This window comes from Octopus bimaculoides, chromosome 8, assembly GCF_001194135.2.
Source record: "Octopus bimaculoides isolate UCB-OBI-ISO-001 chromosome 8, ASM119413v2, whole genome shotgun sequence".
Lineage (NCBI taxonomy): Eukaryota > Metazoa > Mollusca > Cephalopoda > Octopoda > Octopodidae > Octopus > Octopus bimaculoides.
Genome location: NC_068988.1, coordinates 40,293,511 through 40,310,552, shown reverse-complemented (window position 1 = coordinate 40,310,552; position 17,042 = coordinate 40,293,511). Strand labels below are relative to the sequence as shown.

Below are 17,042 nucleotides of genomic sequence, written 5' to 3'. Positions count from 1 at the left end.
ATATATATATATATATATATATATATATATATATATATATATACATGGCCGTACGTATGTATGTGTACATGCATGCACTATGTATGTATACGTTTACAAACATCAAATGAAAAAGTGAATACATTTAATACTTACTAATTTAGTGCGTGCCAAACTAGGTTCTATTATGCTTTGCATTTCTATAAACAATGATGTAGACATGATGTTAAGCAAGGTTCTGCAAAAAAAAAAGAAAAAAGATTTTCATCGTTATGCTTTATAACACGACATCTACATTAAACGTCATCGGCATTCTTGCTGTCGAAACAATCATTTTAGGGGTTAATATTATTCACAGCTTAATCGGGCAAAATTTGACGGTTTGGATAAAAGGAATAGAAAATATAATATTCCATCCAAAAATAAACGGAAACTAAGTTGATCGATTTGGATATGGAGTAGGTGAGCAGAAGCAGGAATTTGATAGAGGTAGAGGGAGACTCTTATAAATTGTCCCCCCACCACCAAAGAGACCAAGGAAGATAAAATACTGAGGACAGTAGTGTATCGTACACAGGCTGTCGAGACCAGTAAAATTGAAATGGTAACGGAAGAAGAAATCGAGGAGTGCCTGGGTGAAATTGTAAATAAAGCCACGTACATTGCCAGAGGAAGAAAGTTCGGTACGGTAGAGGTGAGGTTTGCCACCAGAGAAGAGGCAACCAAGCATGCGACCACCATTTTAAAAACACAAAATATAGTACTACTACCAAGTTATAGAGGAAGAAGAAGTGTGGGAATACGAATTCCGAGAGTGCTACCAGAAATTCAACCGGAATGGTTGGTTGCAACAGTCCTGGCTGCAACCGAGGTGGATCTGGAATTGGGACCAGTAGCGGAAACAGAAGTGTGCAACTGGTGGGGATTTGGATTCGAAATGTGGTTTTTTTCCACATTCGTGGACATAGAAAGAATTCCCTACCAGATAGGAGTGGAGGACGAGAGAACATTAAATGTCGTAGTTGAGGGAAGAAAGCCAAAAATGTTACATATGTGAGGAGCGAGGCTATATGAAGACCAAATGCCCCCTATATGAGTTTACACAGCCGGAACGAGAGAAAACACAAACAGAGGGAGAAAACATTGTAGACCACACTGAAGAATCTAAAGAGAGACAGAAGTATAAAACAGAGGAAACAAAAGAAAAGAACAATAACGGTTCTTCTAACCCTAAAAAGCGGAAGAAACATAAGTCAAAGGAACGGTCAATAGAGAACAAAAAAGAGATAGGTAAGCCAGAAACTAATAATATACAAGAAAAGGAGGAGAGAACGGATAAAGATGTTAAATATAAGGCGGTTTTGATAAAATATGAGAAGAACGATCAGATTGACAGAAAGATCGCGAAATTGAAGGGAATAACAAGAGTGAAGATGCCGGAAACCTGTGCTGAGAAATGCATTTTGATACGCGAGGAAAACTACTGGGAGTACATAAAAGAATTTGATGAGAATGTAAAAACGAAACGGGTTTCGTTGGTGGAGACCATCACCCACTAGAAATGATTATTTACAGTTCATAAAGACGGAAGTAACAGTGGTTAATGGGAGAAAAATAACGCGAATATTTAAATTTTTGGAGTTGCAAAACTGTTAAAATATATGCATTGCATTTAAGTAAAAGTGAAAAACTGGATAAATGTAACCACCCGACTTCGGGGTCGAGTGGACATTGCGCCTCATTTTTTCATTCTTGCATTATTATCATTTTATTTTAATTTTTCTCCTACTATCTTCATTCGCTTTTTGTAATTTTTAGTTCCCCGATTTTATGTTTGTTGAGTTTTGTACTGACTTTATGTCTTGTGATGTCCGGAAAAACTCTCTGTGTAACCTTTTTGGGGTAATAAAGAAATCGGTATTTCGTCTCTGTGACTGGTACGAGCTTGTTTGTATGACTATATTGTGTATTTGTTTGTGCTGTGTTTGCAGCGGTTTTTGAGTTGTTGTGCCGTCTCTCGGTAGTACTGAGAGATGGCAGGTGGAAGACGAGTATATTCGGACCTGAGCGAGACTGAGTTGTTCTCTACGGAGGGGGAACTGGTTAAGGCAGCAAAGATGTTGGACGCATGTTTGAAAGAGAAAAGTTTTGCAGAGGCAACCGAGATGAGAAGGAAGAAAATAAACCGGGAAAATATGGAAAGAGACAGTAGAATGACTGCAAAGGTGGGGAACGACGTGAGGTTGTCCCTACTGGAGACAAGGATGGAGGAAATACAAAAGAAGATGGTAACTTATAAAGTTTACTCAGTTGAGAAAAAGAGAATCGACCACATGGAGGAGAGAGAGATAGACAAGGCGCTGAAGACAGTCTGGCCAGATATTACCTACCTGGCCAGAGGAAGAAAGTTCGGGACGATTGTCGTCCATTATAAAACAGCGGAAAGAGCGATAACCCACGCTGCCAAAGTGTTAAAAACGGAAAAGGTAGTCCTCTTGCCGTCTTACATGGGCAAGAGGATTGCCAAAATCAAGTGGAAGGGATTCCCCCTGAAATCGATGCGGCTTGGGTGATGGCGGCTATCTTTATTGAAAGAGAAAAGGGGGTGAAGGTGGTTCAAGCAGAAGTGATGGAAGGAGCAACATGGAAGGGACAAATCGTCAAAATTACCGTCCAAGCTGAGATGGAGGTCCTCGAAGTGCTACCCGAGAACCTGTGGATTGAGGATTTGAGCCTGAAAATGTGGGTGGCGGGCAGGATACCTCACTGTTATAAATGTGGCCTAAAAGGCCACATAAGAGCGAACTGCCCCCCACCACCCAAAATGATAGAAGAGCAACAGCCACCAGAGGAGAGGATACAAGAAGTAGAAGTAGAAAACGAAACTCCAGTATTAGAAGATAGGGAATGTGAAATAGCCGGGAAAAGAAAAAAAGAAAAAGAAAGAGAGTAAGTACTTGTGAACCCCAACATACTCAGTTCCCACACTCTCCGTTTTCACCACACCCTCCCCATGCAGACACCAAACCTTCCCATTCCCCTCCAACAACAAAGCACAAAAGAAATGCAAGCGCACATGTTGTATATATGGTTTCTCCTTCCACTCTTTGTTTTGCTTGCGTTCTGTATGCGGACACGGAGGATGACATTGTAAACCGGGGAATTCTGGGGGTGAAGATGGTGAGTCTATGATATGCCAATTGTTAAATAAGGCATAAATGGAAATAGTTAAAAAGAATGATAAAGGTATTGGATTGTGGAAGGTGATCGGGGATAATAGAGAGCAATTGCCAAAACAGACTTGTTATACCGAACTAAAGAGAGACTATGGTATTGAACTGCTGGATTTTAGATATATATGATTGAGCGGCAAAGGGGTTTCAATGTAAGCACTCGACTTCGGGGGGTCGAGTGGGCATTATGCCTCATTATATCATATGTTTAATGATACATTCGTTTCTTTTAATTTTGCTTCCTTTTTATAATTTTAGTTCCCCGATATTGTGTTTGCACCGTCTATGTTGGCCCCTGGTGGGTAATAAAGAAATCGGTATTTCATCTGTCTTTACGTTCTGGGATCAAATTCCATCGAGGTCGACTTTGCCTTTCATCCTTTCAGGGTCGATGAATTAAGTACTAGTTGCGTACTGGGGTCGATCTAATCGACTGGCACCTTCCCCAAAACTTTCGGGCCTTGTGCCTAGAGTAGAAAAGAATATAATCCCAAATTGAATTTATTAGCATGGTTACTCGTATTTCAACAAATGCTTCAGTCTGAAGAACTACTACAGTTATTTTTTGTTTTTTGTTACTATAGACACGAGACCTGAAGTTTGGGAATTTTTGCAGGGAGGAACAAGTCCATTTAACCGATTTCCGTGTTCAGCTGTTACTTGTTTCGTCGACCCTTAAAGAATTAACGGCAAACTCGACTTCATCGGAATTTGAAAAGACTCGACTTCATCGGAATTTGTAAAGACTGACAAAACTCTGCTAAGCATTTGGCCCGGCGTGCTGATATTTCTTCCAGCTCGGCGCTTTAAGAAATACAATTTTGCTTTTACAACAAACAACGATTTAAGAAATCTTATGGCATTTTAATAGCAACTATATGAAGCTAACCATCATTTAATGGAAGAGAAAATTATAAAGAACAAAACAGCCATTGCTTTATTGCAAGGAAGTTTTGATAGCAAATGAATTAAGTGTTTATACTCACTGTAGTGATGTTTCAGAAAGAAGACGTGTAAGATTCTGAAATTGTTCTTCGCCAAGTATTACAATTGCACTATCATTCTCCACTTTCGTATCGCCTATGCTTAAAATACCATTTATGTAGCTTTCTAGGTCGAACTGCAATATATAAGTATCATAAATGCGACATTATCACCATGGAAATTGGAAATTGCCCCTCTCGAATGCTGGAAGGAGCACTTTAGACTTCTTCCACACCGAACTGTCACAATCGATCTCATCCTAACTATCTCCACAGATACAGCAACAACCAACAGTACTTAGAATCGACTCTATCAAACCCGACGAAGTCGGGCTGCCTTGAAGAAGTTCAAAAACTGCGAAGCCACTGGCATCTGCAGTATCACCGCGGAGACGTTGAATTTGGTCGGAGAAAACATGACCCAGTTGCTCACTCGCACAATCAACCATGTATGGGTGTGAGAATGGCTCACAAATAACTGGAACCGGAGCATCATCCTCGCCTTCTCGAAACGGAACAGCGGCAAACTCGTCTGCAGTAACAACAGGAGCATCACCCTTCACTCTAATCAATAGAAAACTCTGCATCAGGCTCCTTCTCAGCTGTGTCGATCTACCAAGTCGATCTGCCGGTAACCATATTCTTGCTCTTCGTTTCATTATTGAAAAATCTGTGGAGTTCAGCAAAGGTCACCACTCTACATCACCTTCATCGACTTCAAAGCAGTATCCACATGTTCGACCACGCTTCCCGCAGGAAAATTCCCATGCTCGTAGGCGCGCCTCTCATGATTATTGCTCTGTTCCAATTTTTTCAAATCTGTTCATACATTACTCTCTTCCGATACAACAGCTGCGGACTGGATGAATCCCGTGGCAAGCCCTACACCAGATGGCTGAACGTGATTGAAGAGAACTCCAGCAGTTCTACCTCATCTTGGAGGATGCAGATGGGCTAGCACGTGACCGCCGGCGTTGGAGAATACTGGTGGATCTGGTCACTTCTACGTACCATAACGCCTTTAAGGCTACTAACCTGGGATTATCCCATGTGTATGTATATGTATATATGTAGGCATGTATATATATATCGATGAGTTCTTGAAAATTAGTTATTTTCCCTAAAACTATGAGATGAAATTGGTAGTTATTACACACTGGAAAGTGACAAACACGCGTACCACATGTATTTTAGCATTACGTATATTAAGGTTTCAAAGAAAGCAAACCTTTAAGGTTGGGCCTATAATGCAGTATACTTTTTTTTACTATAGAACCATAACAATACAACAATTGACTACCATAATTCTTCACAGTTAATGTTTCCATGTAACTACTACGCATGTCAAATATACTTTCGATTGAATATTGTGTCGAGAACTTCAGAATTACCACTAACAGTTAGTGTCATTATGAGTACAACAGTTTAAGGAGGTGAGCTGGCAGAATCATTACTACGGCGGAAAACAATTCTTAGCGGTATCTCTACCTCCTTTACTTTCTGAGTTCAGATACCACAGAGTTCGACTTTGCCGTTTATCCTTTCGTGGTCGATAAATTAAGTAGCAGTTGAGCACTGGTATCAATATAAAAGACTAGCCCCTCTCCCAAATTTCAGGCCTTGTGTCTAAGATGGAAATGATTATAAATAGAACACTAGCCTTTTATACCAATTTATCTAATACTGTTATTTCTTTATAGAAGACCTAAGGCAGAATGTCATCTAGGATGCTACACAGTATATGTTCCGGCTCTTAAATTTCTGATTCAAATTATAGTGAGGCTATCTTTGTCATTCATATATTTGGGGCAAAAAAATATCCAACACTGGAATGGATTACGCATCTGTCTCTCTCATCCCCTTCCCCCTTTCTCTTTCTCTCTTGCATTCTCTCCTTGCTCCTTCTTTCTGCCTCAAATTCTGCTACGTCCAACTGTTTAGAAAGCTTTTTTCACATCGTCGTCCTTCATTACTTTCACATCAGTTGACAAAACAAAAATGAAAATCGAAATAGTTGTTTCCACTTGATGACAAGATGCCATATCTACCTAGTTATCTCTATGATTGACAGGTTATTTGCTACTTAGGTGTAGCTTTAAAAATAACAGGATATTTTTATATAACTATTTAGTTGATTTAATAGCAGGCGAAAATATTTTCATATTACAGAAAAGAATCTGTCTCATACAATTACTTAAAAGATAAAGAAATTGTTTCTATTTATCTCAACCGAGGCAAGAGTTAAATATTAATTGATTAAATTCTGGATTGATTGACTGAATGATCGATCCAAAGAAAAATGTTTGTGAAAAAATAATTGTTTATAATTTATACACATTTCCAGCTGTAATGAGATCAATGGATTAGTTGATTCTCTCGGTACCAATAATTAATGTTATTCTATTTTAATGAACCCGAAAGAATGAAAAGCGAAGGTAACCTCGAAAGAATTCGAACTCAAAACACAACGAGACAGAAGTAAATTACCGCAAGGTATTTTATTCGTTGAACCAAAGATTCTGGCACGCCGCTATTATTTTGTATAAATAAATATCTTAAAACTTACGTTAGGGAAATTTTTCAAAATTACCGAAAGATTTCGTGGTTTTGTCTCCGTAATTGCCTTGGCGTCTATTACTGAAGCTGATGAGTCGGCCAACTAATAAGCACATTTATGAAAAATATAATAGAACAAAAAACGAATCAATGAATGGACGTTTTGGGGAATAACATAGAATTTTTTTTAGTCAATATATTCTCGCACAAAAGAGTATTGTAATATGTTGACGCATTGGAACGTGCAGTCTACATATACATTTGAAAATGAAAAAACAAAATTGAGTCAAGTAAGTTTGGTAAAATACCCATGATGTCAATAAATGAAAACGAAAAGGTATTGTATCACCTTACATTGATTGTTTATTGATTCTATATTTTGAATAAGATTTACCTTTTCACATAAAAGTAACAAAGCGATCAGAGTTCGAAGAAGTGTGTTGTTATACTCTGTTGTGGTGTGACCTAATATTATGTTGTTTACCTCCTGTTTCAATCTCAGTCAACCATATATATGTTAAATGGAATTCTAGTAATGGCTATGTCACTGTTTATCTGCATGTCAAGGAATATATTAGTCAATATATCGCACTGTTTTGAAGCCAGTGAAGTGTGAGCAAAACGATATTTGATATTTATGTATAATAGAGCGAACGTAAAGACTCTTTGTTGAATTGTAAGGCTGCACAATTTTTGATAATGCATAGATTTGTTCGAATTAGTATGGAATATAACTGACATTTATTTTCATAAACTCTGGATATTTTGAAGACCTCTGGAGAAATTCAATAAAGAGTGAAAAATCACGTCACCAAATACAGGGAATTTTTTTATATAGGGCTCTGCAAATTCTATCTTCGGCTTTCTGTCTGGTGGAATAAACTTCCTCTAGGAATATGTGTAATATTGTGTAATAACCGATCACTTCGTTTCTCTTGACTACTCTTCTATATAAGCTTCCGTCTACGCTGGCACTCCAAAGCTATGCTGAAAAATACGAGAGCCCTCAAAGATAAAGGAAGAATAATTCCTTCTCAATCTGGAAATCTCTTTTCCAGCTCCGGTATGACTGTCAAGTTACTCTTATCCTAAAGCCAGCAAATGCAACCACTCTTCCCGGCTCATTAGCAATCTCCTAATTTTCAGTTCGTCTCCGCAGCATTCTTTGTAGCTTCACCAGTATAGTTCATTGCTTCTGTGTGTACGTGAGTCTTTAATTCCATCACTACGATTCTGTGTGTTACTTCACTTTCCAGTTTGCTGGATCCATCACATAGCCAACCTGCATGTTCGTTATTTTCTTTCCTAGCACTGACCTCTTCAATGAACCACTTACATTATATTTAAGATTAAAGCACTCTTTCTACTTACAATTACTGTTTACATCCACTTCTTTTCCTTCAGTCACGCTAACAGAATTATGTCTTCAAAAAATTTGCCTTCTGTTAAAGACCGATATCCCTATGCATTAGACATTCTATTCTACACAATTAAATTTATTACACATAGCTCAAAAAGGTAGTCGGTTGTCGACACTGACTATATGATCTCCTTTTACTATGGAATATGAGTCAGAGAATTCTATGTTAGAAAGTAATTTAGTTGCACGGAAACATTCATCGGATAAAACAAATAGTAACATGAAAAGACAAACCAATAGTAAAAATAACAGAAACGAAAATCTAAAAAATACATGAAACTGAATACTCTGAGAAATCATAAAAGCATTTTAAATTGTGATTCTGACTATCATATCAATGTATAGTTTTAGTACACCATTTTACTTGAACGTTGTTTTATTTATTTATATTTTTGCTTTTTGGTGATGAATGACCGACATTTTAGAAAAATGTGAACTTGCGACCAATATTACTTAATACCGGAAAGCATTTTGTTCATCATTAGGCATTCAACTACCCAGCGTCTTTAAAAAAAAAAACCTTCCCGTTAAACGCACTCTATCATCTTAAGCGTGGGTAGAACAGAATTCAGTAATACAGTCAAACAAAATTTATCTGATTACAGAAAAATAAAAGGAAAAGAAAATCATGGATAATCAAAGCTGGTACTTATTTGAATCACAGACCCGCTGGATCCGGCTATCATAGACTAAAAACACTATTACTGCTGCTGCTACTGCCGCTGCTACTGGTAGCTGCACATACAGAGCATTATAAAGAGAGATATAACGACAGCCATACAAAAACAGCTCTCTAATCTGAAATGGTGTGAAAACTTAATCAAAGTAGAATCACTGGAAGCATTTCGTGGAATCGAAAAGATCCAGAATTTCCTGAGATCAAGAGCAATTCTTTCTCCAGCCTGATAACTTTGGCCTACGGGCACATGCTGACATTAAGCTGGGCCATACATGCGACTCTTCTGTCATTCATTCTTTAGCAATTTACAATAGGATCCACCTTAGCCATCTTTCAGCAAGTTTATCATTATCATCTTGCCCTCTACGGAGTAATTAAGGAAGTTTGAGAGAGCTTGGATAAAGAGACAAGCGTCTGTTATTCTTAGTCCTGTCATTCTTATCCACGATAGTAATTCTTTCACCATAGCCATCAGGCAGAGAAATATAATTGGCTGCTCTTCCTAGCAAAAAGAAGGCAGTGATGCTAACTTCACTGATCTCATGCGTGACAGTACATATTCGTCAAATCAATATCGTTTGTTTAGTTAAAGAGTAAATACTGAATGTTTTCTTCCGTCTGAGTATATTTTGGACAGATCCGGTAGCCGACATTTCCTTACGCGTAAAATATTTCTCGAAACCGAAAATAATTACGGTATGAAGTCACAGCGCATACCAAACATCTCTGCTAAATGGGCTGTATGTTCAATGGAACACATCTTTCTAAAACAAAATTCGAAGAGAGCATGCGCTATTTTGGTCAAATGAATACTACGGATTGCAATTAGAAAAGCTATTCCTGAAAAGTTTATAAAGCATTTGTTTGTTCTGATCTGCTTCTCATCAAATATACTTTTTTAAATATTGTTCTGACTGAAATCGATCACCCCTGTTCTTAAACCCACACAATGTCCCCTCAACTTAATTGAGTCAACTGCTGAAAAACAGGCGACGCTGGTACTGGTTAAAGGCATATATAGTTGTTGAGCTGAAAGCACAGTTTTGTACTGGTTAATGAGTATTTCTGCCATCGCTCCCCATTTTAACATTATGACAACGGCCATCTCCACTTCCATTTTTCTAGCATCATTAAGGCAATATTATCAGAAAGCAGTACCACGTGCCACATCGATAGGGATGACCTCGACCTCTGCAACAGTAGCTCAAGAGGCAAAACGTAAAAGATTGTCTAATATTTGGCAACCGTCCAACTGTCACAATGCGTGGAAAAGTTTGAGTATCTGAAACCGAGATGCAAACAGTGTAAATTCACAGACACTTTAGGTTGCAACCGTCGACCTTATCGAAAACATGTGATTGGCTTGTGGTGATATTAAACCTTGCTTCAATATACAAATTAATATGAGAACCACCGACGTGACTAAGTCTCTTACATCTGCTGACTATTGCATATATGATCGTGTAACAGGTCGATATCAGTTGAAAAGCAGCCAGCAGGGACTTATTTGTACACTATAGATTATCTCTTCCAGCCAGAGTCAAGGCAACGAAATATCAGAACAAGCGACCAGGGCATTGATAATTTGAGTGAGCAAAAAACAGTCATTGTCTTTATTAAATTGAACGCCCGATAACAGTTGCTGAGACCTGAACGTTGCAGATTTGGTTATTAAAACAATAGCCATCTATATATATCGGATCCCACCCCTCATATCTGACGAGATCGAAAACGTTTTCAATTTTCTGTTAATAAATGCTCTTAACTGCGAAACATCGGAATTTAAACAAGCGTTTGTCTGCTTCCTTACTTTGCTTCACATTTACAAGGTATCACATTTACATAGTATCACATTTCAACCACTTGTAACTACCCTATCCGAAATAGATTAAGTCAAATCACAGTGACATATGTATGTGTTGCGTTTATGTGCACGTGCGCATGTTGTGTTTATGTGCGTTTGTTTGTTGTGTGTATGAGTGCGTTTATGTGTATTGTTAATAAATGATGTAGTCATTGATTTTGTTATTGTTTCTTTTTCCCCCGTGCATACATAATGGATAAAAACAGTTTTACCTCTTTGTAAGTCTCCATAAAACTTGTGATCTCAGTTAGGTTATAACTATCAGTTTGGTTCGTTTGATTCGCAATACTCTCAATGTACTTAAGAACAGTTTCTGTGTCATAAGTCTGTACTAAACTCAACTGCAACAAAAAATGATAATCAATTTAATGAAAATAGACAAATAGAGTCATAGTGTTTAGGTAGATGTAAGTAAGGATTGCTGGTATACCTCGATTGATTTTATGCATTTTTACAAAATAGCAAGGGCATTGACTATATCTTTGGTTAGTAGTACATTTGTTATCTCACCGCTATGTACATAATGAGCCACCTGTACTAATCAATAAAGAATATAACATTTATATGATGTTCGATACAGTCCTTGTATACACAGGACTGCATTTTTTCTTCTCAAAGTCCATCATAATGGAAGAGACATATGGCATGAGCATCTTATTAGTGATAGTGTTTGTAAGGTTACACTAGCTAATGTTTTCTTCTTGTATATAAAGTAGCTGGGTCTGCTTCAAAAGTGAGTTAGCTGCTATTTATAGCTGGCAGGGTAGTCACACAGATTTTTTTTTTATATATGACTTTCTTCTTGCTTCAATCATCTTCTCAGCTGAGTCTGTCTCGTTGGCTCAAGCCTCTCCTGTTTGCTCAAATTTTCCTCATCACCAGACTCAAGAAAATATCAGTGATAGGTGAGTTGCAAAATATTTGCAGTGAGTATTATATCAAGAGACTCAATAGATATTTTGAAAAGCTAATTTAGTGAAACCGATTGAACTGAAGATATGTGGTTAAAAGCTATCGTATCTCAAAACGAAAGAGACTTGAAAGCAAAGAGAGAAGAAAGATGATTAGTCTATTTTCAGTAAATGTTGAAAATATTGGGCTTACTGAACTACGGGTAACTGATCTCAATGCGATATTGCACGACACCTCGTATTCAAATAACTTTGGCATCCCTTTTACCACCACTAATATGGTACACCGAATACGTAGGTATTCAAGACTGTATTCAGTTTACAGGTAATTGTCAGAAAAGGTTTGGTAACAATTTTCGTACACTAGTGTAGCAGATAATTGTCATAATTATGTAAAACCGCAAAAGTCAAATCAATGTCGCAACAAAATTTATATATACTGTTGTTCCACACCTAAAAGTTATAATAGGGGAAATACTTACGTAAAGCATATTTCCGTCGCCAGTATGAAAATTTCTATTGGGGTCCAATGTAAGAAATGAAACCGAAGCGAAATACTTTGCAAAATTAGTAATTAACTCTATTCTAGTAACGTTTTCGTCCATGTTACCAGTAACGATAGGTATTCCACCGAATTCTATGGCTCTCCACATGGCTTGTTCTACAGTTTTGTTCTCACTCATATCTGCCAGAATAATAGAAAAGTTTTACACTAAAACACTAAGAATCGAATTAAATTCTTACATTTGGTTTCTACAAACTATCAGTAACATATCAATCATCACAGTCGCTGTTAACAAGCAATAGAAAGTACTATGGAGACTTTCTCAATTCAATAAGAAAAATATGTATAACAACAACAACAACAACAACAATAATAATAATAATAGTAACGATAAATGCAGAATGTGCGGTGAGAAGGGTGAAACGGCATGGCACATCGTTAGCAAATGCCCGAATTTAGCACAATGCGAATACAAACAACGCCATGACGATGTGGCAAGAATGATCCATTGGGAGCTCTGTGGAAATCACGGCCTTCAAAGAGCAAAGATGTGATATGAGCAAACTCCAGAAGGGGTCAGCGAAAATGAGAACTGCAAAATTATGTGGGATGTAATGATCCAGTGTAATCAGCTGGCCAGACATAGGAAACCGGACATTGTGTTGGTGAATAAAAAGAAGGAACATGTATGATAATATACATTGCATGCCCCGATCACAACAGGATCAATGTGAACGAAGAAAAAATAAACAGCTATGACGATTTATACGTGAAATACGAAATTTATGGTCAATGAAGAGAGTTGACGTGATACCAATAGTAATTGGTACACTTGGAAGAATCAGTACTAAACTACCAGCATGGCTGAAAAAGTTCGGTGCAAGTGTGAAGGCAGAACATCTACAAAAATCAGCATTGCTTGGAACTGCAAACATTATTCGCAGGGTTCTTGAAATATGACCGGTAAATAAGTGTCACCTTTGTCTGCTGGCTGTAGACAGCTGACACCTTCCATCATAGCCAACAAAATAAGCTGTGTTTTCATATAATAATAATAATAATAATAATAATAATAATAATAATAATGATGATGATAATAATAATAACAATAAATGCTCTGACCTGTCAGCAGCTGAAGACACAGAAACACTAATACGACCCAGTAGGACTACTGAAAAAATAACTCTAAAAGACTGGAATATCTACAGTTTTCTGTGAGTATTTTGAATTTCCCCCAAAATAAGTTAAGAAACTTACATATCTACAGCTTTGGACATACAAACGAACACCGCAAAAAAATCTAGAAACTTTAATATCGCCAATTTTGTGAGAACATTTTGTCTTCCCTTCAACCCTGACTAACAGAATATGTAAACATACCTTTTATTGTAACAACACAATTAAATGTACGATAAAAAATTAAGGAAGTAAGTTCCTTCGAATATATACTTACTGCACAACTACAAAAACTGTAAGCCATAGCAAAACTTTTAAGAAGAAAAGAAAAATTCCAAAAGAAAAAGAAAAAGAAATTCAGAAATTCAAAAATCCAACGAGGTAAACATTTCTTCCTCCTACTATTCTCAAAGACAGGAATATCTACAATTTCCTGTGAATATAAGTTAGAAAACTTACATACTTACAACTTTCGAACACACAAACGATCAGCTTTAAAAAAAAACCAAAAAACCTTTAATATCTACGACTACTGTGTGAATACTTATCCTTCCTTTTCTCCCTGAGTATTCGAAAATGTAAACATCATCCTCTTTTTTATTCTAAGAAAACTTACCATTTCTCTCTGTGCGGTCATATAAAAGAATATATTTAGTTAATCTTAAAACTTTACTATCTACAACTTGTTTCCTTTTCTTTTTGACTATAAATAGAGGTAACTCGAATGTGGAGTCTAAAAACAGAAACAATTCCTATCATAGTAGGTGCCTTAAGTATAATAAAAAAAAAATTCAGACAAATACATAACAAAAACACCAGGACTTACAAATATATATAACGTACGGAAAATTGCACTACTGGGCACTGCACACATCCTACGCAAAACACTTTCAATACAGTAACCATAAGAGCATCACAGCAAACCAGAGCACATACCCAAGGTACACAGAGCTGCGCTCGGTAGTGAAGTGAAAGCACGTTATAAAAGTAAAACTACTGAACAATAATAATAATAATAATAATAATAATAATAATAATAATAATAATAATAATAATGATTATGATCATGATCATGATCATCATGGTCATTATGGCGTTGAAGACAATGCTGATATCCGTCTCTTTATTGGCCACAAGAGTCTACATAAAAATTACAAAAGACATTGATACAAAACACAAAACAGGGCTTTGGGACGAATAAAGAGATTTAAAACGCAAAAGATAGAACGATAAAATTGTAAAGAATGAAAATTCGTTATAAGTGTTGGGATGGAAGCTCTGCAGATTTCTTGAGGTAATCCATTAACCACAAAAACACTATCACGTTGAACACTAGGCTAAGTACACTCTTCCTATTTTCGTACCTTAGTCTACAGGCGCATGCACAGAGCACACGCATTCTCTCGAATCATGCTTGACATTCTCAGACGCTTTTCGACAAATTTGCTGGGAGGTAGCAATTTCCCTCACAACCAGCTCTTTTTTTCCAAGTGAAAAAGTAGAAAAGGAACTTGCACAAGTATTGCGTCTTTCTTCATCCCTTTCAATTATTCTGCCCAATAACTTCGTACGCTAAAACCACAAAGCCGATAAATGCTACGTGCACTTTCCAGCCAAAGGAAAGCAACTGGGCAATTTTCATAATGGGGACTTAACTGACATTTAGATCTGTCCTACAAGCATCGACTATGTTCAACATAATACCAAAAGTCACCAATTCTATGGCACTGGATAAATGCGTGCAGTATAGTTCGGTTACTCAGCGTGCTTCTTGGATAGGGCACGTCCGCGGTATTTCCATGCATGTAAAATTTATCATGAACCGGCAATACCTTTTGGGATTTCTGGACATTATCCTTGTGCCCCAGTCCAAAGTTTTCCGGCGCGGAGATCTGGACGACAGCAGGTGCCGAGCAATTTAACTGGGTTGTGACTTCAAAGTTCAACGACGCAATTGGATGGTTTAAACCTGCCTCACCCTGTGCCGATCTGCAGACCCTGTGACTATCTTTTGGTTGACTTTTGGTTCTAACATCAATTCAAAATGCCCTTGGAGCAATGCCAATTATCTCTCTGTGTGTGATGTTTGAACACTATGGTAAAGGAAAGTAGCTCGAGTCCTGACTTACCAGCATTAGTTCAAGTTTCAGTCCATACAGAAGACAAGAGAAGAGACGATCTTCTGTGCGCGGTGGTGTCAGTACGTTGTTGCAACAACAAACAAAAAAAAAATGAAAAACACTTCCCCTATTTCGCTTTTTATCGATCCCAGAATGCAAAGTCGAACTGAAGGAAATTTGAGCTTTTACATAAAGAGCTGGCAGAAATATTCCATGTGCCATGGGTTCATTGTACAAGAGAGGTGAGCAGAAACATAGGGGCTGATGGAATAGTGACCTGAAGCCACAGACATTTGTGCTGCACAGGAAGACTTCTTTGGACAAATTACACCAAATGCATGATTGGCAATACTGCTGAAAATGACAAGTGCGATGATGAAAGTGAGACTATAATGAGTGCGTGAAGCTTATACAAAGAGAATACAAAAGGAAACATGATCGCATCACATGAAGGATACATTAGGTAGATGTGGATAATATACATTGGATAGAACAGGCACGTGGTATCGGTAAACTTCCAGAAGGATTGATGGAGAATGGCAATTTAAATATACTATGGGATATAATGATCCAATATGATCATGAAACTGAACATCAAAGCATGGTATAATGATTGGGAATTGTGAATAAAGAGGTAAAAGAAAAAACTTCTTTAATCATAAATACTGCGCGTCATGATGACGACAAAGTATCGGAAAAAGAGAAGAATCAGGTCAAATGTAATGATATGAAGGGGAAATAAAGACAGTGGTCATTGACGATAGCGAACGTTTTATCTGTTGTTGGAAACTTGAGTACTACAAGTATCAAGCGCACAAACTGGATTGAAAGCACTGGAGTAAATGAAAAATTATTGCATCTGCAGACAGCAAGATTGGTTGGAGCTTATCGATTTTTCTACAGCATTATCAAAAACTGTCTGCGAATTATTTCACCTTAACTTTCAAGTAACAGATTCCCTCAGCCACAGCTATCTCTATTGAAATTTTACCAAATTGAATTACTGAGTTATTTCCCCTGTCACCACTAGAAGGTATCTCCTGCATGCGATGATTTTTTTTCTTTTTTTCTTTTTTTTAATTTTTTCTCATTGCTCATATCTTGAACTCATAATGCTAATCATGTTAGCACGCTGGTAAAAATAAGTGGAAAAGGTGAAGAAAATATTTGAGACTTTTACTCACGCCATTCTTTTAGATGCTTTAATAGGTGAATTATTTCAACACACACACACACACACGCTTATATCTTCAAAAGATAATGTATTTATGTGCTATACTAAACGTCGCTAACGATGCTTAACATAGAGAGTATCCACAGTCGTCACCATAACTGCTACACATCAAACTCACTCCTAATTTCATTTTTAATTAGAGTTCTCCCCCCTTGCCTCTGGACATATATTGACATTAACCCGAGTTCTATTGTTCTCATTATAAATGGAAGTCTACCTGAATAAAAATTAAGTTTATCTGACTACATTAAGAATGTTAACTCTCTCTCACACGCGCGTGGGCGCACGCACACACACACACACACACACACACACACACACACACACATATATATATATAAATAATATATGAGTATATGCATATATATGTACATGTATGTAC

General features: G+C 37.2%; 1 protein-coding gene across 4 annotated transcripts in view; it reads right to left on the bottom strand.

Annotated features, from left to right (window-relative positions):
• The window catches only part of LOC106876206 (neprilysin), a 163,357-nt gene that overhangs the window by 79,490 nt on the left and 66,825 nt on the right, over positions 1-17,042 (bottom strand). For all 4 annotated transcript variants that reach the window (XM_052970054.1, XM_052970055.1, XM_052970053.1 and 1 more), the window contains exons 6-10: positions 12,108-12,310; positions 10,927-11,055; positions 6,762-6,854; positions 4,199-4,332; positions 136-217 (exon numbers count right to left, since the gene is read on the bottom strand). In XM_052970054.1, the coding sequence (XP_052826014.1) occupies positions 136-217; positions 4,199-4,332; positions 6,762-6,854; positions 10,927-11,055; positions 12,108-12,310 (641 nt within the window). The remainder of the gene's footprint in view (positions 1-135; positions 218-4,198; positions 4,333-6,761; positions 6,855-10,926; positions 11,056-12,107; positions 12,311-17,042) is intronic.